The 16,473-nt window shown below is 37.6% G+C and overlaps 1 protein-coding gene and 1 pseudogene across 3 annotated transcripts in view; one reads left to right on the top strand and one right to left on the bottom strand.

Moving 5' to 3' along the window:
* LOC106878278 (uncharacterized) overlaps positions 1–16,473 on the top strand; it is a 213,508-nt gene that overhangs the window by 178,276 nt on the left and 18,759 nt on the right. For 2 of the 3 annotated variants that reach the window (XR_016238985.1, XM_089345480.1), the window contains exons 24-26: positions 2,661–2,786; positions 8,678–8,823; positions 11,602–11,850. Coding sequence is in view for 2 of the 3 variants with exons in the window: in XM_089345480.1 (XP_089201606.1) it covers positions 2,661–2,786; positions 8,678–8,823; positions 11,602–11,850 (521 nt within the window). In the remaining variant the exon portion in view is untranslated. The remainder of the gene's footprint in view (positions 1–2,660; positions 2,787–8,677; positions 8,824–11,601; positions 11,851–16,473) is intronic. The other variant, XM_089345481.1, reaches the window with a different exon arrangement.
* Positions 1,087–1,239, bottom strand: LOC149130341 (5.8S ribosomal RNA; annotated as a pseudogene).

The raw sequence follows: 16,473 nt of genomic DNA, 5'->3' as shown, positions 1-16,473 counted from the left end.
GATAGTTAGCAAGGTGAGACACACATAAGAAAGAAGGAAACAAAGGACCACTGATGAGGTCACAGAAGTGTGACGAAAGAACTCTGGCCGAAATAAGATTAAGATTAAGATTAATGTAATATAAAGCTGAAAAAAAAAAAAAATTAACACCAAATATACAGTGCGTGTGTTTTTATTGGCTAAACTGGCAATATGACCATCCCCAAGTACAACAATATATATATATATATATATATATATATATATATATATATATATATATATATATATATCCTAAGGCTATATTAGAAGACACTTGACCAAGGTGTTATACAGTGGGACTGAACCCGGAACCTTGTGGTTGGGAAGCAAACTTCTTACTACACAGTCACTCCTGCACCTACATGTGTCTGTGTGTGTTTAAGTCAATACCATGTCCTACTTTTTGTGTTAGCAGTGCAATACAATCTAAGAATCCATGAGCCAGGAAAAAGTGGGCATTTGTATATTGATGAATAGAGTGAGTATATTATACAGTTTGAAGTCAATACTGTGTCCTATCTGTGTAAGCATTGCAATTCAATCACTTTTTAAAGTTATCTCTACAGATTTTCTATAGAATATGAAGCCAACACTGAAAGTTATGACAATCTGTCTACGAATACATCTATTTTCTCAACTATTTTACCTATTTCTATATCTTCAATTGCATTACTCTTTTGCTTGTTTCAGTCATTTGACTGCGGTCATGCTGGAGCACTGCCTTTAGTCGAGCAAATCAACCCCAGGACTTACTCTTTGTAAGCCTAGTACTTATTCTATCGGTCTCTTTTGCTGAACCGCTAAGTTACGGGGACGTAAACACACCACCATCGGTTGTCAAGCGATGGTGGGGGGGGGGGCACAAACACACACACACACATACATATATATATACGATGGGCTTCTTTCAGTTTCTGTCTACCAAATCCACTCACAAGGCTTTGGTCGGCCCAAGGCTATAGCAGAAGACACTTGCCCAAGGTGCCACGCAGTGGGACTGAACCCAGAACCATGTGGGTGGTAAGCAAGCTACTTACCACACAACCACTCCTGCGCCTATAGAAAAACCTCTCGACCAGACAGGGCCCTGGGACGATGGGATCTCGGGGCCGCAATGTGCGTTCGAGGTGTTCACCGAGTCCTGCAATTCGCATCAGTTTACGCGGATAGCCGCACTCTTCATCGACGGACGAGCTGAGTGATCCCTCGACCATTGCACTGTTTACATAACTTTCAGTGTTGGCTCTAAATTCTATAGAAAATCTGTAGAGATAACATAAAAGTGATTGTATTGCACTGCTAACACAAGAAGTAGGACATGGTGTTGACTTAGAAAGCATTTAATATCCTTGTTAGTATAGAAGATAGTATCAAAAAGGTCTTGGACTAGTTCTGTAGCACGCCAACAGATTGCAATATACGGTTGCATGCACAATGAGAGCTAGTAGTGACCTTCATGAGGCAGTGTGCTGGGTGACAGTGTTGTGTTTACTTTGCAAGTTGTGAAATTTGTGCTTTTGTGATCGCATGTATGCTGTGGTCTGCGATTTTGCCATGGACAGGAACAAAGAGCAAACATGAAATTTTGCATTAAACTTGGGAAGTCTACAACAGAGACATTGAGCATGCTATGGGAAACTTACGGTGACGAGGCAATGGGTTGTCTATAATGTTTCAAGTGACATGGGTACTTCAAAAGCAGAAGAATGTCCTTGGAAGATGATGACTGATCTGGAAGACCTGCCATGAGTGTCACCGGAAATGTGGTATTGTGCATCAAGAATTCAAACCCCACCCACCCATCCACGGCCAGACTGTCAATCAAGAGTTCTGCTGCAACATTTTGAAGCATCTGAGGGAGGATATTCAGCAAAAGCGGCCGGTTCTGTGGAGCATGAAGAATTAGATTCTTCACAATGACAATGCACTCTGTCTCTGAGCTCTCCTCTCTCATGAACTTCTCACCAAAAACAACATAGTGTTAACTCCGCACCCACCCCATTCGCCAGATTTAGCACCTGCAGATTTCCACCTCTTCCCTAAGATGAAAATGCAGCTCAAAAGTTGCCGCTTTAATACCATTGTTGAAATCCAGAGTGAATCACAGAAGGTCCTCGACTCGCTTATGGAAAATGACTTCCAGGCCAGATTCCAAAAGTGTCAGGAACACTGGGACCAGTGTATTGCTGGACAAGGTAACTATTTCAAAGGAGCTGACGTTAAAACTTAGGTAAATAAGTTACTTTTAATTAAACATAATTAGTCCTGGAACTTTTTGATACCACCTCGTATTATGGTTGAATAAAAATATATGGTGTCCCTACTTGCAAATAATATGTAAATAACAGCTGCCAGGAATGTGTTTAATATGTAAATTGGCCAATCCAGTGGAGCATCCTTAGGTGTTCCATTGGATAGAACTTATGATGATGTTGAAGGTAGCAAAGCTGGTGATGGTGATGATGATGATGACGGTAATACTGTAGTGATGATGATGGTGAAGATAACAATGCTGAAGATGATGGTGATGATGATGATGATGGTAGCAATGCTGGTGATGATGGGATGAAAATGGTAATGTTGATGTTGATGGTATTGATGATAGTGCTGATGGTTTTCATGCCATTCCCTCTTTCCAGTGGTTAATCTGTGTGTACATCTGGACATCTCCAACAAAGAACACCAGAAAATGTTCGACAGAATATTCTGTTACCTCACATTTGCAGTCAAACACGTACTCAACTGTGTGCCAAATAATAACAATGGTAAGTACCCCTGATACTGTCTCCTTGGTCTATTTGTGAGGGTACTTTATCCCAGGACTTCTTAAACAGACAAACATCAGCCCCTCTTTTTCATTGTGTCCAGTTTAGGCACCAGGCCAGCAATTTTGAGGGCTGGGTGTTAGTCCATTGCAACAACACCTGCACTTCACAACAATCTGTTATCTTTTAATCTTTTACTTGTTTCAGTCATTAGATTTTTGGCCATGCTGGGGCACCGCCTTGAAGAATTCATCATCAAACAAATCAGCCCTACTACTTATTGTTTTAAAGCTTGGTACTTATTCTATCGATCTCTTTTGCTGAAATGCTAAGTTACAGGGATGCAAACACACCAACACTGGTTGTCAAGCAGTGATGGGGGTGGGGACAAACACACACACGCATATATATAGACGTTATATACATATATATATATATATATATATATATATATATATATATATATATATATATATATATATAGAGAGAGAGAGATAGAGAGAGAGAGAGGTGTGTATAAAGATTGAATGTGGATTTGTCCTTTAATTTGGAAGTTTCCAAAAAAAGATTTATAAAGTTGATTCTTCATACTTTGCAGGGAATTTAAAGACGTAAATTTGCAAAGATATGAAAGTAGTACTTGTATAGAATATATGGTGAATTTATGGAATGAAGTCCCATAAAACTCATCAATTTAGTTAAAAATAGAAGAGACAAGTTGTTAAAATATATAAGAAGTTTAACTTTTGCAGACGATCGTTTCATACATAGATATAATAATAATGTAAATTCATGATGGAATTAAATTAAATTAATTACATATCAACATAGTTTTCAGTGCAGGAAGTAAAAACCATAATACAAAGAACTTGAGAAGGAATATAGCAGAAAAATTGAATCTAGGAGATTCATTAGATCCAGAGCCACGTTGGATATATAACAGATATTTGAAGATATAAGTAAAGAGGTATCATAAATGTTCCCTCTATAGATGAGTATGGAAATTAGAGATTTAATCTCCAAATAAGTAGCGTAGGGCAAATATGCATTAGAGATGTCCAATAGAATGACACTCCTAGGTTTGAATCAAAAGATGAGCTAACCATTGAAATCACTGCATACTCTTTTACTTGTTTCAGTCATTTGACTGCGGCCATGCTGGAGCACCGCCTTTAGTCGAGCAAATCGACCCCAGGACTTATTCTTTGTAAGCCTAGTACTTATTCTATCGGTCTCTTTTTGCCAAACCGCTAAGTTACGGGGACGTAAACACACCAGCATCGGTTAAGCGATGTTGGGGGGACAAACACAGACACACAAACACACACATCGATATATATATATATATACATATATACGACGGGCTTCTTTCAGTTTCTGTCAACCAAATCCACTCGCATAGTATAATGTGTTTTTAAAAAAAATTTCTGTACAATAATTTCTATATTGTAGGCGTAGGAGTGGCTATGTGGTAAGTAGCTTGCTTACCAACCACACGGTTCCGGGTTCAATCCCACTGCGTGACACCTTCGGCAAGTGCCTTCTACTATTGCCTCGGGCCGACCAAAGCCTTGTGAGTGGATTTGGTAGACGGAAACTGAAAGAAGTCCGTCGTGTATATGTATATGTATATATATGTGTGTGTGTGTTTGTGTCTGTGTTTGTTCCACCAACATCACTTGACAACCGATGCTGGTTTGTTTACATCTCCGTAACTTAGCAGTTCGGCAAAAGAGACCGATAGAATAAGCCCTGGGGTCAATTTGCTTGACTAATAGAGAATACATAAGAATGAAGTTTAGTAAGGCAGTGGTATATAAGAAGTCAATACTAGATAGTTAACATAAATAAATGGTAGGAGAAATAGAGGGATAAGAATGAGTTAAAGATAGAATATGATATATATAAGGGACTCGTGTTTGCATAAAAAATCATCTTAGGTAATATGTATCTTATCTATAAAAGGCAGATTTTTCTCTGTGTGTGTGTGTGTATGTTTAAAATTCATACATTTACACAATTCCAAATTTCTTGGATTAAAGAATCGGAATTAATATTCTAAATACAATAAGTTAGGTCACAGCGCCGTTTTTTTAGTCAAAATAACTCCTAATGACGAATAAAATCCATAAAACTACACAAATTAACATTTCCTCCCTAATAAAATCTAATTTCCTCTTTTTACTACCTTTACAAATCCTTTCAACTCCTACTTTCTCTTATGAACCTTTACGAACGATCCAACAACAAATACAAAAAGAAAGGAAGGAGAAACACTGACAGTAAAAGAATGAAGCAGAAAGAAGTAAAAACAGAAAGACAGTTGTTAATATTACAATTAAAATAGTATATGTACTTGCTGTGTCTATAAAGTTAAATTGCAAATGGAAATAAAACAGGTATACTTAAAAAATAAATAAATAAATGTAGGGGAGATAAATGAGCAGAGGAAGAGAAGAGCAAAAAAATAAATAAATAAAGCTAAGGATATTGATGTGTTCGGTTATACAGTAGGTGTGTTTTAGTATATATAAAAAAAAAGATTATTTTACAGGTAATAATCTAGTTTAGTTTCATGTGAGGAGGATATGTAATGGTAGTAATATATATTAAATGTATATATATATATATATAACAGGCTTCTTTCAGTTTCCATCCACCAAATCCACTCGCAAGGCTTTGGTTTGCCTGAGGCTATAGTAGAAGACACTCTCCTAAGGTGCCATGCAGTGGGTCTGAACCCGGAACCATGTGGTCAGAAAGAAAACATTTTACCACACAGCTATGCCTGCACTTGCTAGCTTATTATTGATATAGGGTAAGGTTTTCTGCTATAGCTACAATACATTTGTAATGTTTTGTAATCTACTGCTAGATTGCTTTAATTACTACATTCTTTAATACAATAAAACCTTTTCCCGCTGAATATGTGCTGCTGAAATTAGAATGCATCTAATATGCTGATGCACTTTTTGTCATCAAATACAGAGACTGCTTATTCTATTCTGTCTTTTCTTTCATAAAGAGGAGTTTCCATGACGGATCCAGTGCATCACTTACAAACTTTTGCCCATTTTTTAGGACCGATTGACTGGTGGCTCAAATGCTATTCAAACTGAACCCTTCTTTATTTTAGAAACCAAATGTCTCAAAGGCAGTGGATTGGTGAAAAATCATTAACCTGTATATACCCCTGGTTGTGTTTTCGCAATGTAAAACCTTCTCCTACTTTTTGGGACATGAACTCGCTGGGAAGCATCTGACTGAATAAATGAAATGTTCAGTTGGTAGTTGACACTTGTAGCTAACAGTTGCATACTGTCCTTCTCTTCCAGATTGTGAAAGCTTACCATAACATTTAATCTAAATACAGTGACATTGTAAGACTTCATTTGTTTATGGGCATGTATGGGTTAAGATTAATTTTGAGGATCTGATCAAAGACTCTGCAATTAAAAAAAGCAGGAGGAAACTTTTCAAATATAAATAAAGTGGAAGCATACAAAATTAAACATTATTTTCCTTCTTGCTATTAGTTTTATTCTTTTACTTGTTTTGATCTTTTGACTGTGGCCATGCTGGAGTACTGCCTTTATGATCAGAAATATAATTTCGAAGTGATTAAAACCCATATATACCCCTGGTTGTGTTTTTGCAACATAAAACCTGCTTTCACTTGTTTGGACATGAATTCGCCGGGGTAACATCTGACTGAACATACGAAATGTTCAGTTGGTAGTTGACACTCGTAGCTAACAGTTGCATACTGTCCTTCTCTTCCAGATTGTGAAAGCTAACCATAATGTTTAATCTAAATACAGTGACATTTTAAGACTTCCTTTTTTTTATGGGCATATATGGGTTAAAGCATCAAACAAAATGCCTTGTGGCATTTGATTTGGATCTCTGCATTCTTAGATCAAATCCCACTGAGATCAACTTTGACTTTCATCTCTCCAAGATAGATAAATTGAAGTATGTATTTGTGTCTGTTTGTCCCTCACCACTGCTTGTTTATGTCCCTATAACTTATTGGTTTGGCAAAAGAGACCGATAGAATAAGTACTAAGCTTAAAAAAAAGTACTGGGGTTGATTCATTCAACTAAAGTATTCTTCAAGGTGGTGCTCCAGCATGGCCGCAGTCTAATGACTGAAACAAGTTAAATGTAAACGATAAAAGATTATAATTAGAAGGAATTATTCGATAGGGGTAAATGAAGGATTAAAATTATTATTGTTGTAGTTTAGCCCCAGTTCAGTCCTAATCCAGCTGACCTATGATCTATGATGTTTCAGCTGTCATCATTCCATTTTATAGACATAGTATGTCTAGGAATATATTATCAAATGTGTAGTGTAGTGATTAGTATAAGTGGATACAGTTGTTGTTGCTGTTGTTTAGCTCCAGATCAGCTGTGGTTAAATGCATCTATGCATGCATATAGTTGGCTGAAGGACCAGGTACAACATTATATATACGTGTGTATGTGTGTGTGTGTGTGTGTGGTTCAAAAATATACAAAACATACAAAAACAGGAAGAGGTAAGGAAACAACAAACAAGGTGTATTATTATTATAGTCTGACACTCAGGGAAAATGAAAGAAGTCTTTGATGTTTCAAGCCTATGCTCTGTTACAGAAAGTTATGAGGAGAGACATCAGAGAGAGAGAGAGAGGTGGGTAAAAAGTGAAGAGAGAAAAAATCGTGTCTGAATTAATGGTGCTTCATGTTGAATACACACACACACACACACACACACACACACACACACGTATATGTATGTATGTATTTAACGTAGTCATTGGTTATGGTCAGTCAGAAAGTTACTATTGGTTTCACACCTATTATGTTCTTAGCAATACCAGCGACTCATCAAACCTTCAGGCCAGAGGCATATAACTTCCTTACTAATGGAGATATGAATAGTATCTTTGTCATAGCTTGTGAAAAAACTCATGAAATTCTTTGAAGTGAAACCCTTTCTGGATGAGATGGAGTTATATCCCTTTGACCTGTTCCACTTGTGTCTAGTTTATGTATAATTTCCATTCACTCGTCAGCAAGCATGGAATTCCATGTCTCTAACATGGATTTTCTTTCATGAAAGCACCAGTAAGACATCACATGGTTTGTGTTCTACAGTATATGTTACATTGTAACAGAGGACTTTACTACACATTCTGACATGCACTGTTTAATTATATGTAGTATAGTAATGTAGTGTGAAGGTGCATTACTGAGGGGTCAGGCTATTCGGCTCACAACCGTAAGGTCATGAGTTTGATTCCCAGTGATACATTGTGTCCTTGAGCAAGACACTTTATTTCACGTTGCTCCATTCCATTTAGCTGGCAAAAATGAGTAGTACCAGTATTTCAAAGGGCCCGTTTTGTCACACTCTGTGTCACGCTAAATCTCCCTGAGAACTGCATTAAGGGTACATATGTCTGTAGAGTACTCAGTCACTTGCACGTTAATTTCATGAGCAGACTGTTCTGTTGATGAGATCAACTAGAATCCTCATTATCATAACCAACAGAATACCAGTTAGTGATGTAGTCTAGAATGGGAATAATAGAATAACAGAATTATTTTCTCATTTTGGGCTCTTTATAACCATTTGATGTCATGTATTCTCCTTAAGCATATGAACTGGAAGCTTTTCGTTGTTCTTTCTTATAATTTTATCACTTTCCAGTTTTCACATCCGTAGAGTAATACTGGTCAGACCAATGTCTTGAACAACTTCTTCATTTTGTGGCCTATACCTTTGCTTCTTCATACTGTTTTTAAATTTTAAAATGCTCTCCAAGCTTTGGTTATTCTGTTCTTTATACCCTTCGTTCCTCAACCATCCCTAAACATGAGAATTTATTTCTTTTTTCCAGTTGTATCACTGTTGATTCAGAATGAGAAGTTTCTAGAAAAATTAGAGATGGTTTTACAGAACATGAATGAAGGCCTCTTATTGTTGAAGATACAAGTCATCCATTTACTCAACCAACTCATTAAGACTGTCCCCCATGACACTCAGGTGAGATACAAAGACATTCACAGTATCGTCTGACCTTTGTAAGGATGATGCTTTTATCTTTTACTTGTTTCAGTCATTGGCCTGCAACCATGCTGGGGCACACTCTTGAAGGGTTTAGTTCAGTAGTTCTTAGCCATTTTTTACCTATGAACCCCTTTGATTCTTATTTTACACAGGTGAGCCCCCATAGCCATTTGATGTTTAAAAAAATCCCATCATATTATAATAATTAAATATTAGAAAAGAAATATTATGAAAAATTGTTTAAATATTTTGTGTTATTGAAGAAGTATAAGCAATTTATTGCAAATAAATTTTAACTACAAAATCTTATATGGACCCCCAGGGGCCATGTGGACCCCAGTTGAGAACCACTGCATTTGTTGGACAAATCAACCCTAGTACTTATTTTTTAATGTCTGATACTTATTCTATCAGTCTCTTTTTCTGAACCACTAAGTGATGGGGATGTAAACAAACTAATACCAGTTGTCAAGCAAAGATGGGTGGGGAATACACACACACACACACATACATATATATGACAGGCTTCTACACAGTTTCCATTTATTGTATTCATTCACAAGGTGTTAATCAACCTGGGGCTGTAATAGAAGACACTTCCCCTGAGGTGTCGTGCAGTGGACTGAACCTGAAACCATATGATTGCCGAGTGAGCTTCTTATCCACACACAGCCTTGCCAATTTTCAACCTGTCCATCACATATCTTCCCCTCACTGTACCCTACTGCCAATGTAACAAGTGATGAAATTGTACCTACTTGCATTCAGTGCCCCTCCATCCTCTACCCAATACACATGATCATCATCTTTTCCATAATGAAGGTCAACATTGCCTCTCTGCTTTTTCTCACCTTCTCATCCCAATCACTCTGTCTCCACATCATACTTTCTTGTACCTTCCAGCCACTCATCTTAGTTACTCTTCTGTTTTTGCTCTCTCATCCATTTAACCTTTTGTTCATGTTGTCTTGAGCAAACACAGTATAGAACAGTGTTTCCCAATCTATTTTCCCTCAGGCCCCACTCTAATTTTCCTGAAAAATGTATGCCCCATCAGTGTTTGGAAAAAAAAAATTATTTTCAATATCATTATGTTTTGGGATGGTCATTTTCTTGTTTTTTCCTGCCAAATAAACACATGTACTATATACTCATACTTCACTCATTTATTATTGTTTTATTTTATCTTATGTTCATTGTCTGGAAATCTTTTGTCACACATCTGTGACCTCTTCAGCAACCTTTTCTCTCTACACTTTTATAAGTCAATACTGTGTTCTACTGGGTTAGAAATGCACTTAAATCACATGTTAAGGTGATCTCTATAGATTTTCGATAGAAACTATAGTCAGCACTGACTTGTTACAATGTTTCATATCTGAGATGCCTAATCTAAACAACTATGTGACCAAAGATGAAAAATGGACAATGGACGTACATGCCACATATCAGGAGTTTTTGTTCTTTTATCAGCACCCATCTAACCCATTAACCAACCATGAACTAATTGCTTAAATAATCACTAAATATAGCAGTGTAACATTATTGAATATACCAATTTTACATATTAAATACATTCCTGGAAATTGATACATAAATATCAATGACCTGTAGAGACATCGTATTTCATTATGCAACCATAATATACACATACATGCAGGAAGTAAATAGACACCTTTAATTTTCAAAATCTTTTATTTGATATTAATGGGTTGAAGGAGAGGTTTTCTTCTAGCTGCTCCTCCTTTCTGAGGGCCCGGGCTGGTTGGGATGAGAATCTGTTGATTCTTTTCCTTAGCTTTTGAATAGCACTATAATTCTATTAACAGTAGCAAGAGGAATTTGAAGAGTTTCAGCAATTTTTCGCTGGCTAAGACCAGCCTCAGATTGCCCAACAATACAAATTCTTTGAAAATCTAACAGTTCTGCTGAATTTTTTGTGTGTGGCATGGTTACTCTTTGCAAATGTTTAATATAATGGCACCTGGAATGAAAAAGAATAATTACATTGTAAATTCTACACCGTTGAAAACATTAAGATGCTTAGATCAGAAATTTTGAAAATTAAAGGTGTCTGTTTACTTCCTGCATGTCTGTGTATACTACAAAATATATTAAACATTTTTATGTGTCAATACTGTGTTCTGTTGTGTTAGCAATGCTATTACGTCTCTACAGATATAGCCAGCACTGATTTTGTTAAGACAGTTCATATCCAAGACACCTGATGTAAACAACAATGAGATCAAAGATGAAAAATGGGTACTAGGTGTATATGCCATATTTCCGATGTTTTTGTTTCTTCATCAGCTCCAATCCATCCCATTATTCCTCCACAAGCACATTGCTTAAACTGCCATTAAATATAGCAGTGTAACAAAATCAATACTGGATATAATTTCTATAGAAAATCTGTAGAGATAACCTAAACACGTGATATTATAGCACTGCTAACACAGAAGAACACAGTATTGTCTTATGAAAACGTTTAATATATTATGGTTGCATAACGAAATACAGTGTCCATGCCAGCAATTAACACCAAATCAAATGAAGCACATAAGTAAGGTATGGTTCTTTGACTCATCTGGACGGGAAGTAATTCTAAATGTGACTCAGACCAAACTGACCAGCCCAAGTCACATCAGTATGTAAAACAATGATAATCATTATGATGATGGTGGTGGTGGTGGTGGTGGTGGTGGTGGTGGTGGTGGTTGTGGTAGTATAAGTATTCCTTCTTATTTTCCCCAGGTCGTCCATCCCGTCACCATATCCTTTGACAACATCAGTGTCATGTATGAAGGACACAATATCACAGCCAGGCACCAGGTCTTTGAATTCTTGTCTTCTCTGTTTCAAGCCCACTTCCAGTCTGCAGTTGTCCACGTACACTTCTGGTCCTCACTTTCAGCTGTTACTAAGGAGACGACATCCCTTGCTACAACTCATAGTAAGCAACTGAGGAAGTTATATATTTACCTGCAACAAGATATTGTTAAGGTAAGATGAAGTGTGTGAGTGCGTGTGTGCGTGTGTGTGTGTGTGAATCTATGATGTATGTATATGTATAATTATATGTCAGTACATACATGTACAACTACAAATATTTGTGCAGGTTGAGAAGACCCGGCAAGCCAAGTAAGATCGTTGCCCCTGCCCCTGGACTGGCTCTTGTGCGGGTGGCACATGAGATGCACCATTTCGAGCATGGCCGTTGCCAGTACCGCCTGACTGGCTCCCATAGTATTTTCGAGCGAGATCGTTGCCAGTGCCCCTGGACTGGCTTGTGCGGGTGGCACATAAAAGACACCATTTCGAGCGTGGCCGTTTTCGTGCGGGTGACACGTAAAAGCACCCACTACACTCTCTGAGTGGTTGGCGTTAGGAAGGGCATCCAGCTGTAGAAACTCTGCCAAATTAGACTGGAGCCTGGTGTTGCCATCCGGTTTCACCAGTCCTCAGTCAAATCGTCCAACCCATGCTAGCATGGAAAGCGGACGTTAAACGATGATGATGATGATGATGATGATGATGATGATATACAATATTATATGATCTTAGCAATCAGTTTTGCATAAAACTGATTCCTAAGATCAGTCATGATGGACATATAATACTGTACTTTTCAGATAATATTCCCACTCTATCAACAGATATGCAAATGCATCTTTTCCTTGACTTATGGACTGTTACATGACTCATGTTTATATATATAAATAGATATATATAGATATATATATATATAATCTAACGAATAGAAGATAAAGAAAATTCTTTAACATGCAGTCATGGCTGTGACTGTGTGGTAAGAAGCTTGCTTCTCAACCACATAGTTCCGGGTTCAGTTCCACAGCATGGCACCTCGGGCAAGTGTCTTCTACTGTAGCTTCAAGCTGACCAAAGCCTTGTAATTTGATTTAGTAGACAGAAGCTGAAAGAAGCCCATCATGTGTGTATATCATCATCATCATCATTGTTTAACATCCGCTTTCCATGCTGGTATGGGTTGGATGATTTGACTGAGGACTGGCGAACCAGGTGGCTGCACCAGGCTCCAATCTGATCTGACAGAGTTTCTACAGATGGATGCCCTTCCTAACGCCAACCACTCCAAAAGCGTAGTGGGTGCTTTTAGAGGGCCAGTCAGGCGGTACTGGCAATGGCCAGGCTCAAAATGGTGTTTTTTACGTGCCACCTGCACAGGAGCCTGTCCAGCAGCACTGGCAACGACCTCGCTTGAATATTTTTTCACATGTCACCGGCACAAGTGCCAGTAAGGTGACGCTGGAAACAATCATGCTTGAATGGAGCCTTTTATGTGCCACCGGCATGGAAGCCAGTCAGCTGCTCTGGCAACGATCATACTCGGATGGTGCTTTTAGCGCTCCACTAGCACAGATGCCAGTCATCGAATTTGATTTCGATTTTACTTGCCCCAACAGGTCTTCGCAAGCAGAGTTTAGCGTCCAATGAAGGAAAGGTACGCGTAAGTGGGCTGGTTATACCCCTGGCATAGGCCACGGGTTATGGTCTCACTTGGCTTGCTGGGCCTTCTCAAGCACAGCATATTTCCAAAGGTCATACATATATACATGTGTGTGTGTGTGTAACTATGTGCGTATGTCTTTGTGCCTGTGTTTGTCCCCACCTCCAATTGACAACCAATGTTGGTGTGTTTACATCCCCATAACTTAGTTGTTCAGCAAAGAGACCAATAGAATATGCACTATGCTTTAAAAAATAAGTCCTCAAGTTGATTTGTTTTATAGTATATATAGTATAGACACGTACATGGAACCTTATGTGCGCGCTTGTGAATGTGTGCATGTGTGTGGGTACGTGCGTATATAGATGTATGCGCATATTAGATACATTTTAACCTTATAGCTTTCCCACACTTTCTTCTGTTTTTGCTTTTACCCCTATAAAATTTTTTATGCGTGTGTGTGTATGGGTGCATGGTTGTGTGCGTGTGTGTGTATGGGTGCATGGTTGTGTGAGTGTGGGTGTGTATGTGGGTATATATATGTATAGCTTTTGGCGAGTATGTGAGTGAGCATGTGTGTTTCAAGCGAGGGTGGTTTAGTATATAAATATAGGCGAATGTACAGATTGGTGCACTTACACGAACGCTATAGACTTCTCTACTCCCTTACTTTTACCCCCTCCCCTCACTTAGCGGCCTATAGCTATTTTGTCTTAATGACGGTGAACCACACAGTAATTTCCCTTTGTTTAACGGTCATTTTTCACAGGAATTTTCAATGGCCGGATAACTGAAGAGATGTTGGCGTGGGCTCCTACCCCGGCATCCGAAACTCGGAGTTTTATCATGGCTACCGAATTAGTGTCACATATTTATATATATATATATGTATAGAGTGTTAGAAGTGGTGTACAGATATTGTATATTGACGAAAATGAAGGTCGCCAGAATTTGGGAAAAAATGTTTTTTATTTATTCACTAGCAGAAATACCCGGCGTTGCCCGGGTTAAAGAGAATAATGAAATCTAAAAACGCTGTCTAGACTATGCATCATCTTTATATATAGAGATGTATATACACACACGCACCCAAACACGTATATATATGTATATCAATATAAATATATGAAAGTCAATGAAGTTTCGTAAAAGAAGGTGATCATGTACATACTTTCTTGCTGTTGTGATTATAACACCTTGTTGTAAACAATGTTCCTTGTTTTCCCTTGTGGAGCATATACAAATAGGTTTTTTTTGCTGCCCACTCTTGAGCAGCCAACATACAGTTGTCCATGTGAGAAGCAGGGCTCTTCCGAGAGAAGACCAGCTACAGACAGTGTTTGACCCTGAGATTTGTTTATGGACATGGCAAAAGTCACACGAAGGGGGAATTGTAGTCTTCTGAATGTAAAAGGAATGTCTGCTCCTGATGGAGTAAGAGGAATTCTTGGAATAAAGACGTCATCCCCTTTTGCACATCCAGAAAGAATGGTAGCCTCGATAACGTGTGACATCATTTTCTAAATAATGCTCATCTGTTATGTTCGGGTTAAAATTTCATCAACATCAAAAATATATGAATTTTCATGGGAGTTATGGCCGTTATGCAAAGAATATAATTTCCAAATTTCATAAAAATCCATTCAGTACTTTTGACGTAGTTTTGGATAAGAAAACAAATTACTAATGTGTGTGTTTGTGTGCATGTGTATGTGTGTGTGATGGGTGTATATATGTATAGATATCGGTATGCTTGTATATATGTATATATGTGTACATATTACATGTACATCTATATATATATATATATATATATACATCTACACATATGTATACATATACATGTATGCATATAGATCTATATATATATATATATATATATATATATATATATATATATATATATATATACATATACGTGTACATATACATCTGTATGTATACATATACATCTCTTTCTCTCTTTCTCTCTCTCTGAAAGTATCTGTCATTACAGTATCGAAATGGTGTACATATACATCTCTCTCTCTCTCTTTCTCTCTTCCTCTCTCTGTGAAAGTATCTGTCATTACAGTATCGAAATGTGATTGTTTCAGTTAGTGGAATAGTTTCATTTTTAAAGTGAAAGTATTTGACATGAGTGTTTTTGTTTCACTTTTGACACGTAATACTTAAATAGTGGAGGAGATATTATGTTGCCGTGTGCTCGAACTCTGCAAGTAGTTAAATTTTTTTTTGACTAAAACACAACTGGAACCCTAAGTAAGGCATCTGTAAAATTTGAATGAAGTTGGTTGCGTAGTTCTCAAGTTTTAGGGATTCACACAGACAGACAGACAGACACACACACATTCTCGTTTTTATATATATAGATTATTATTAATGCTTTTTCTTTGTTTTTCGAACTTGTCAAATAAGACTGTGTATGTACAAACAGGTTGTTCATTTATGTGAAACAGATGTTTCTTTGTTTTGTTTAGAAGAAAACATTGTTTTTTGGGGTGAGGTTGGAGGACAATGGAGATAGATAGATAGAAAGATAGACAGACAGGCAGGCAGGCAGGTAGGTAGGTAGTGAGAGGGAGGAGGGAGGGTATCCCTTTCAATTTGACATGTATTCACCATTTATTTATTTATTTAGTCATTTACCATTGTATTAACATGGGTTCAAGGATGGTGACCTCCAATTTGTCAGTCCTAGGATGGGAAAAATAATTGTGTGCGTATGTATGCCTGTGAGTTCATGTGTTTGGAAACATGTCTATGTCTACATTGTGTAATTTCAATGTTTTGCATTGAAAAATAAAGTCAGGTTTCTTTTAATCTCATGTTTTTGCATGAAAGAAACATTAGTACAATACTTACAAATTAGAAAAATAAAACCCAATGTTATAGAGATGATTATCATCATCATCATCACTGTCGTTTAACGTCCGCTTTCCATGCTAGCATGGGTTGGACGATTTGACTGAGGACTGGCAAGCCAGAAGGCTGCACCAGACTCTAATCTGATCTGGCAGAGTTTCTACAGCTGGATGCCCTTCCTAACGCCAACCACTCCGAGAGTGTAGTGGGTGCTTTTACATGCCACGGGTACGAGGGTCAGTCACACGGTACTGGCAACGGCCACACTCAAA

This window comes from Octopus bimaculoides, chromosome 29, assembly GCF_046866305.1.
Source record: "Octopus bimaculoides isolate indiv1 chromosome 29, ASM4686630v1, whole genome shotgun sequence".
NCBI classification, from domain to species: Eukaryota; Metazoa; Mollusca; class Cephalopoda; order Octopoda; family Octopodidae; genus Octopus; species Octopus bimaculoides.
The sequence above is the reverse complement of the archived record's forward strand: the minus strand, read 5'-3'. Positions and strand labels throughout refer to the sequence as shown.